The 9,171-nt window shown below is 56.5% G+C and overlaps 1 protein-coding gene across 2 annotated transcripts in view; it reads left to right on the top strand.

The window, feature by feature from the left end:
• Nucleotides 1-2,691: 2,691 nt before the first annotated feature.
• Lpcat1 (lysophosphatidylcholine acyltransferase 1) overlaps nt 2,692-9,171 on the top strand; it is a 33,413-nt gene continuing 26,933 nt past the window's right edge. Inside the window, exon 1 of one of the 2 annotated variants that reach the window (XM_023706511.1) lies at nt 2,692-2,819. Coding sequence is in view for 1 of the 2 variants with exons in the window: in XM_004625270.2 (XP_004625327.1) it covers nt 3,352-3,486 (135 nt within the window). In the remaining variant the exon portion in view is untranslated. Of the gene's footprint in view, nt 2,820-3,226; nt 3,487-9,171 lie in introns of those variants that run through there. The other variant, XM_004625270.2, reaches the window with a different exon arrangement.

Genomic DNA, 9,171 nt, shown 5'->3' with positions numbered 1-9,171 from the left:
AAGGAATGGCATGGTGAGGACACAGGCAGGGAGGCTGTGAAGGAGCACACAGGATTTCACAGGATTTTCCAAGTCTACTCCAACCTGCAGAGATGAAGACCTCATGGCAGGGGTTCTGCTTTCTCAGTCCCTGCACTCCAGTGGCTTCTGTGTTCATGGCATACAGGCAAGAGCTGAACAAACGAAAAGGACCACTTACACTGGCCCCAAAGTATCACTTATGGTACACCTGACGGAAGTGAAGAATCTGTACTGGGAAATCTGCAAAACACCGTGGAACATGAAGGAAAACCTAGATGAATGGAGGGCTGAGCTCCAGGTCTGATAAAAACACTCAGTGGGTAGGCCAGCCAAATAGCTCAGTGAATTAAAGTGCCTGCAAGCAGGCCCAGAGGCTGGGACTCAATCCCTGGGCCTACTGTGTAGGATCCACCCCGGAGCATGCAGAGACGGCAATTGAGACTGGGCGTGGCGCACGCCTGTAATCCCAGCTCTTCGGAGGCTGTAAACAGCCGATCTAGCAGTGAGACCCTGAACACCCTATAGACCCTTCCCTAAAATACAAACAAACAAACAACAACAACAACAAACACTCAGTGGTTAAAATGTCACTTCTTTCTCCTTGTCTGTGTAGTCAACACAATCCCCAGGAATGCCATTAGGCTTTTCTGTGGAAATCGACAACTTGGCTCTGAGGTTTTTCAAATCAATGTATTTTTCAAAAGAAGGAAAGGGAGGGTGAAGAGAAAGGAAGGAAAAAGGAAAGTGAGACATGTTAGGAGAGTGGAAACACACCAGGTACAAAAACGCTTCCAAATCACACATACTATAAAAGAATTAGGGCTGGGGAGATAGCTCAGTGGCTTAAGAGCCTGTCTGACAAGCACAAGGTCCCGAGTTTGGTCCCCAGTACCAAATAAATAAATAAATGAATAATATTCAGAATATATAAAAACTCTGTGAATCCACTAATAAAAAACAAAAATATTTCAGTGAGAGAATGACTTTCAGTGGCCAGGCCACTGAAGATCTGTGGGTGGTGGGCAAGCACATGAACACATGGTGGACACCACAATCCACTCAGGGCCTAGTGGAAGCAAAAATTAACAGGGTGGGAGTATAAAACAATTAAACCCACAATTAATTGGTCTCATTTTTGTTTTTGTGGTACAGGTGACTAAACCTAGGGCCTTTACCCTATGCTACATCTCCACCCCCTTTTTTATTTTATATTTTGAGACATGGTCTTACTAAGTTGCTCAAGCTGGCCTTGAGATTGTGATCCTCCTGCCTCTGCCTCTCAGAGTTATGGGATTACAGTCTGTTATTAGTAGACTACATTACAAAATAATAAAGATAGAAAGAACAAACAAACAGAAGTCAACCAAATGGGCCTAGCTGGCATCCGTAGAACACCCTTAAACAGAGCAATATTTTTATCTTATGCACATGAATGTTCATAATTACAGATCATAGAAGGACTGAACTCATACAGACATGATGTGTTGACAAAGGAATTACATTAAAACTCATAACAGAAACACACCTGTATGTCTCCAAACATTAACTCAAAACTAGACACGTGGGTCACAGAAGGAACCACCTGGGAAACAGTAAATTAAACTCTGCAGGAAGGAAAAAGGAGAAGTCTGCACTCCAACATCCTTGGCCGGGACAAGGCTGCACTCGGAAGACAGAGCACAGCAGTCAATAACCAGCGCCTGACCCCAAAAAGAGGCCATGAGCCCCACGCCCACCCACCTCAAGACAGAAAAGAGAACCTGAGGTAGAGAGGAAGGGAGAACCAGAGCTGCTGCCAAGGGAGCAGAAGCCAAGCCCTGCTGGTGCCTTGCTCTTGGGCTTCGCAGGCCCGGGCACAGACATCTGGCTCCTGTCCCTCGCAGATTGGCCAAGGGCTTATTAGTACAGCAGAAATGCACTGACTTCCCAGGTAACCCTGGCAGCCTGCCCATTTCTGGGCATTAAGAATATGACAGATGCCTTCCTCATGATAGCCCCTTCCATGTCTCAAATGTCACCACCCTGGCAGAGCACATCCCTGTATACAGCTCTTGCACAGGGCCTCAGACCTCGGTGTCCCAGTGGATGCTAGGAGGGGGCACTTTCCCAATCCCACCTGCCCTGAGCCACAGACTTCATCTCCAAGGCTGAGTAAGAAACAACACAGCTGGGGCAAACACAGCTGTGTCCTCTCATGGCTCTGATGCCATGTCCCAGGTTGGGGCTTTGAGGGCCAGGAGAGAGAACTTCAGCCTCCCACATCTTCACACAGTTTCTGCTGCATTTCCTCCAAGGACACTAGTCATTGCCATCACTCAGGACCTGGGGACTTCAGAGTCTCTTGGGGACACCTTGTGATGGCCCCAGGCTGGACAGCTCCGACCCATCTCCAGCACAAAGTTGACCTCTCACACAGCAGGGCAGGTGTAACTGGGGAAACCCAACTAACGCGTCTGCACCCACTTTTTCGTCCTCCAAGACTTGGGCTGCAGGAATTCTCACCCGGATGCCCTCTGGCCTTGGCATGCAACCAGTGTCCCCTCTGGACCACTTGCGTCTTAGCTAGAGGTTGTGGCCTGAGGAACTGAAGGGCTTTTGTGCCCTGGAGTGATGTCCACCCTCAGGGCCGGGCTGGAGCAACGCCAGAGGCTCGAGTAGGCGAGGCAGATCCGGAGCGCGCGTGTGTGGTGTTCATCACAGCCCCTAGAGCTTCCTGAGACCCAAGGGCTGTGGGTGGTACCAGCAGAGCTAGGGAGAGGACAGGACACAGTCCCCCCGCATCACTGCCATACTTGCAGGTGGTTTTTCGACCTCGTCTCCTTGGGTTCTGGGGAAGTTCACCCCAGCCAGGCTTCCAGCTCAGGAGGCCCTGTTGTGCCACCGGTCTGCATCCTCATGGGATCTGGTCAGGAAGGGCTCCGGACAGCCAGGGGCAGGGACCCGGGGCAAGAAGGGACCCGAGGCCCGCCCTGCTCTCCCCTCTTTCCTGGTTCTTCAGATTCGTAAAAGCCCATACAACTATCTTGCTTTGGCTCTCGTTAACACAGCCGGATCCAGATCGCGGATTCCACAGCCACTAGGGAACCGGGTTGGGGAAGGCGTGTCCCGCTGGCCGGACGACGCAGGCGCGGACAGAGGGGGCGGAGCTTCAGGACGCCCAGCCCACAAGGGGTCCCGCCCCGCCCACGTCACCACAGCCCGCCTGCGCCTGCGCATCTCGTGTACCGCGCATCCCAGCCGCTGAGCATCCCGCCGCCCGCTACTCCCGCGCCGGCCGTTCGGGTCCTCCCGCCGCCCACCCGCCTCTTCCTCCTCCTCCCCGGCGGCGCCATGAGGCTCCAGGGCCGCGGGCCGCGCGCCTTCCCCGCGTGCAGCGCAGGGGCGGGCGACACGGGGCGGCTGGCGCCCCCCGGGCGGAACCCGTTTGTGCACGAGCTGCGTCTTGGCGCCGTGCAGAAGCTCCAGGTGGGTGCGCGGGATTGGCGGGCAGAAGCGTCCTGGGGTCCCCACGCGAGCTCGGCCTCGGCCCCAGGCTCCCTGAAGCCGCGAGCGCCCGTGCTCACAGCCCTTCCTAGGTCTGTGGCCCACACCCCCTTCTCGGGCGCGCACCCAATTCCCAGTCTGTTGCTCGCACCCCTCACTCAGGTCTATGGCCCACACCCCCTTCCCGGTAACACACCCCATTTCAGGGTGTATGATCCGCACCCCCTTCCCGGGTTTATAGCCGGCATCCCCTTCCCAGGCCTGCACCCTATTCCTGGTTGTATGGCCCGCAACCCCTTCCAGGATCCTGACCCCGGCCACGGCAATGCTCCCTCGCGCCGTGGAGCCCAAGGCCGACTCTGCCTCCCAGGGCTGCGGGTGTGGGCCTGGGGTCTTTGGCCGGGGTTTCCAGCTCTGCTCGCCCTGTGCTTCCCCTGCTAGTGCACCGCAGGCTGGGACTGTCCCCAGGGACTCTGTGACCGGAATCAACTTTATGCAATCTAGTTCCCGTGTGGGAGGGGGTTGTGGCTTCCCTGAAGTTCATCTGTGGGATTCCAAGCTAAGGACCCGGTCAGGGAGGGAGGGACACTTGCCCCTTTGTCCCTGTAGCTTCAGCCACTCACACGTCTCTGCGGTGCTGAGTGTCCACGTTGACACCCCACTCTGCACCCCCCCCCTTGGAGTGTGGGGTTCATGGTACCTCAGAGTCGTGCCCAAGAGCTGTGGGAGCTGCTTGATGGAACACCCAGTGGTGCTTTCCTCAAGGAAAGCCCCTGGGGAGATGGGTGTAGCCATTCATCTGACCACACTGAAGCAAAAGTTGTTAAAGTGGGGCTGGACTCTCCCTTTTTCCAGGTGCCTTGGTGGGCTTGTGACCTGAGGGAAGGCAGGGGAACTAAATGTTGGGAAGGACAGCCCCCAAAAGCACCCCTGCCCCTGGTTTCCCTTGTCTGAGAGTGTCTGCCCCAGGCTAGCCAGCAGTGCTGCCCCTGGGCTCAGCTCTGAGCTTCTGTCCTTCCTTTCCTCCCTGCTGGCTGATTCCCTCCCTGCTGACTCAGGGTCCTTGCTGCTCGCTGTGCCTGGGAGCAGGGGTTACTGTAGCAGTCATCTCTGTATGCCTAATTTGCCCCTCCCCTTCCTTGAGCACCCCCAAATGCTCCCCCTGGAACAGGGCCAGGCATGGGAGCCGTTGTCCTCCATGCTGCTGGCCTTTTAACCCCCATCCTGTGGTCTCCCCAGTGTGCCCTAGTCCTACCCCAGCCTGTACACCTGCCCACTCCAGCCCTTTCCCCCACTTCCAGGTATGAGCTCCTGCCAGCTGCTCTGGGGTGGAAACCGAGGACATGCTTTGGTCACCCATGCGCTCAGGTCACAGGTTTGGGGGTGAATGTCTCCAAGCTGTTCTTTCCTCAGGAGGTCCCTCTGAGGCTGAGGCCCTGTTTCTGGTATGGGTGGCGGCATCTGGGGGTTAACCAGAGCAGGTGGGAAGGGTGCCCTGTCCTCCCAGGACACCCCCTGTACCATGCTTGGGACTCTGTCGGAGACACAGGTGTTTCTGTGATGCCGTGTATCTGTGTGTGCAGTGTGTAGCCAGGTTGTGGGTGCCTCAGTCTCAGGAGAAGCATGGCTGAGTTTGGCACTTCTGTAGGATCCAGGCTGTGTTAAGACTGAACGCTCCAGGGCAGCGGAACTCACTTACCTGAATTCCAAGGGAGATAAGCTGGCAGCACCCGCTCACCCTGCACGCCTTGCCCGGGAGGGGCTGCTGTGTAGCTTGGATGAGTGCCAGCCGGGCCACCCTGGCCTCTGGCAGCCATCTGTCATTTACCGCAGATCGAGTGGGAGCTTAAGCATCTCTGAGCAGAGAACAACACAGAAGAACTGAGCAGAGGGATGGAGGCCGTTGGGTCTGCAGAGTGTGAGATCTCTTCCCCTGGCCAAAGCAGAGGTGGATTAGGGGTAGGCCCTGGGCTCCCAGGCTTTCGGCTGAAATTCTTGGCAGCCATGTGCTACGCTGTTATTTTAGAGCCCCGAAGTGGGTTTGTTTTTTTTTTTTTTTTTTTTAAATCACTCAGGGTTTGGGGCTGCTTCCCATAGAACCAATGATGTGAGTCCTTCCTGCCTGGCTCCAATGGGCTTTTCCTTTTCTGAGTTCCTGCCCCTCCTGACCCGGCAGGAGAGTTTTCTTCCTGAAAGCAGAGTCTCTGCCCTGGGCTAGTGTGGTCCTCTGGCTGTGTCTCCTCCTTGTACCACTCCCTCTCTGTGATGAGACTGTGAACCCTCCCCGCCTCTCTCCTCTGGGAGGATGTGGCCATCCTGGAGCTGGGAGGCCCTTGGGTCTCCTGGCTGGCAGGCCCCAGGTGCACACGCCTGGCAGTCCTTGACCTGTACCCAGTGCCCATCAGGCAGTAGAGTTTCGAGCTTGAGGTGTACAAGGGGCAGCTCCTTGTGCAGCCTCGCGCACTACCTAATGCAGAGGGACCACAGCTGGGGTTCCAGAGGGCTGTGGGTCCTGAGCCCTGGGACAAGAGGGTCAACATGCTCTATTGGAGACTTCTCTGAAGAGAGGAGACAAACTGCACAGTGCCTGGTCCCTCCTAGGGCACCAGGATCATGGCCCTGAGGTGTCAGTGTCACAGGTGATCTCTGGGTGCCCAGGAGAAATCTGAGTGAATTTCCCAGTGTCCTTGCCTCTGGTCACTCAGCAGCAGCCCTGGCAGCTTAGCAAGTGGTCCTGTGTCACAGATGCAAGGACTGGGGACTGGAGCCTGTCTCCCAGCCAGTGTCTGGCTCAGTGTGGACACATGCCCACCCTTACAGAGACCTGCTCTGGGAAGCGAGTGACCTTCTCCAGCTTGCTGAGGCCATCTGGGGTGAGGGCGCATGCAAAACAAGAAGGGCAGGAAGGGGATTATGGCAGAAGAGACTTCTAACCTGTTTAGGGCCCTTCCCACTGAAATTTGTACTTCTTATAGGAATAGGTGTGCATTTGTGTAGATACACTCAGACATGGAAGTGTGTTGACACACAGATTAGTTTTGTGGCAGTTTCATACAGTGATTAAGTTACAGAGCATCCTTAATTTAGGAATATCCAGGCCCACCAGAGCTGGCCACAGGGGTGAGCACCGGTTCCATCAGTTCTTACTGGGTGTCCCTTGTGCAGGGGGGAGGGGTAGCTGTCAGCTGATGCTTGTGTGTTCTGAGTTTTTCTAATTTCTGAATGTATTTTGGGGTGGGAGAGACCGCAGCAGGAAGTTTGAGAGACCTTAACCCCAGGCCTACAGTTGTTTTCAGGGACAGACAGGATCAGTGAGGAGCGCTGAAGTCTAGGGTTCAGGATTGTTTGCGCGCAGGCCGGGCTAGGTCCTGGCCTACCCTGGTGACAGTCCCAGGCGGGTCTTCCCTGCCCAGCTGAGCCACACGTGGAACTGTGCATCCTGGGGAAGGGTCCTGCAGAGCTGCGGGCTGGCTGTGGTCCGCAGTGTTTCCCTTGGCCCCCACTGCTGTCCCCCACCCACTCTCTCATCCCCTACCAGAGCCCAGGGCTAGGAGTTGGGATCCTATCTAGGCCAAGGGACTGGCCCCAAAGTGACCTCTGGAAGGAATGGAGGTCACCTTCCTGTGTTGGCACTGGGCCCTTCCTTGGGAACAGCACCCCTGGCATGTGCAGTCTCACTTGGGGTGGAGCTGTGGTGCCTACCTGTGGTGCCTGCCTGTGGCCCAAGCAGAAGCCCTTGTTGCCATCCTAACTGGCCTTGAGTCCTGTTCTCTGGACCATGGCCACACCTCCCACAGCAGTGCCACATACTGGTGTGCAGCACCTCCCCAGGAGTGTGATGAGGGGGGTCAGATCTGGGCCCAGGCTCAGCAGTAGCACTGAGTCTGGCTGCCAATAACGTATCTCCTCCGCCTGAAGTTACACTTCACAAGATACCCTCACCTCTAGAATATCTGCCTCAGTTTGACAGGAGTTGCCTTCCCTCATCCCCCCACCCCCAGACCACAGCTGTTCTGGTGTAACTGGGATTTCACATCTGGACTGGGGGAAGGAGTTGTGGAACCCACAGGCCAGAGCCCTGGTCCTCCCTGAGGCGTCCCAAGTATCCTAAGGCAATGAGGTTTATGATGACCTGCACAGTGGGGAAGAGGAGTGAGGAAGCCCAGGAGAGCAACTAGGGGGTGCCCAGCCTGTGCCCACCAGCCCGGTCCTGGAGGAAGCAGGGACAGACCTGGGCTGTGGCTGCCCAGGCTCACTGCTGGCTGGTACCACCACAGGGCCTTTGCGTGGACTTCCAGGCTTCCAATACCCTACCCCCATTTCCTTCAGCTGGACTGAAAGGTCAAACAGACCTTTCTCCGTGTGAGTGCCCGTGCCCCTGTGCCCTTTCCTATGGGCCCCGAGTCTGTGCGCCTGGATGCCCATGCAGTGTCTGGGCAGCTGCATCTTCACAGCTGAGCCATCTCTGTTCCTTGACCTCTGACCCCAGTCTGTTGCAGGTGTTGAGCATCTGCTGAATGATGTCACCTGTGTCAGAGGCCAGTCAGACCTGTATTCTGTGCCCTGGGGGCTGCAGGGTAGAGCTGGAGGCTAAGGGTGCACTGCTGGGCTGATGGGATGGGGTGAAAGGTCAGTGCATGTCACCCCACAGCTTGTCAGCAAGCTGTCTTCACCAAGACCCCGACTGTGGAGTAGGAGGGCCCGCCAGCCTTGTGCCCCATGAGCCTCTAAAGGGGATGTGAAGGCAGCCTCTACCTTGTCCATACATAGGCTGGGGGTGCACAGGTGCTGTCCCCACAGCAGGTGACTGGGAGTGTGGCCTCTTTTCTGCTGGCCCAAGTCCCCTGAACCTCCTCCGGAACTCCATGATGTTATTACTGTTTTGTAAGCCATAAATACAGTACTGCGCCTGTACCCCAAAGCACTGTGTAGTCCTAGGTGTAGCTTTTTCAGAGGTGGCTGGATCTAGAGTGTGTGAGGCTGTGGATTCATGTTGCAATGCTAGGCTCAAGGGCCTCCTACCCTCCTGGCCCTGAAGCCCCCAGGCTGCTGAATGTTAGCTACCTCAAGCCTACCTGAGAGCCAGGCACGGGGGCTCCTGGCCCCTGCCAACCTGCTGGCTCTTGTCCGCAGCCCAGTGTCCCCTCACCAGATGGGCCACCTGCTTCAGGTTTGTTGTCTGTAGGCAGCTGTTAGGGTGCCGAGGCTGCACAGGTGTCCTTCCTTCCAGGAGTCCAGCACCTCTGTCCTGCACAGTGCTGCAGCTCATCATCGCCTGGGTGGCTGCCTCTGGGCCAGCATGTCACCCAAAGCCCACTCCTATAGGAAGGAACTCACCGCGTATCTCTGAGGCCATGTGTGACACAGGACAGAATGGGACACAGAGTCCCAGCAGCCACCTGTGGGAACCCAGCCAGCACGTGAGGAGTTGCCAGGAGGTGTTTGACTGCACTGTGTGTGGCGAGCCAGGCTGAGCATGCGGCCGCAGTGACTCTGGTCCCGATCGCGTATCGGGGCACTTCAGAGCCATCGCCCAGAGGGTGCCCTGTGCTACTGTGCTGTCCCCGTGACAAGGCACCAGACCCAGACTGGAGCTGGGCAGGACCATGGCTGAGTGGGCCATGAATGGGGCCACAGGGGTGGTGTGGTGGCAAGTCTCTTGGGTAC

The sequence above is a fragment of the Octodon degus genome, unplaced genomic scaffold, assembly GCF_000260255.1.
Source record: "Octodon degus isolate 3935 unplaced genomic scaffold, OctDeg1.0 scaffold00008, whole genome shotgun sequence".
Lineage (NCBI taxonomy): Eukaryota > Metazoa > Chordata > Mammalia > Rodentia > Octodontidae > Octodon > Octodon degus.
The sequence above is the reverse complement of the archived record's forward strand: the minus strand, read 5'-3'. Positions and strand labels throughout refer to the sequence as shown.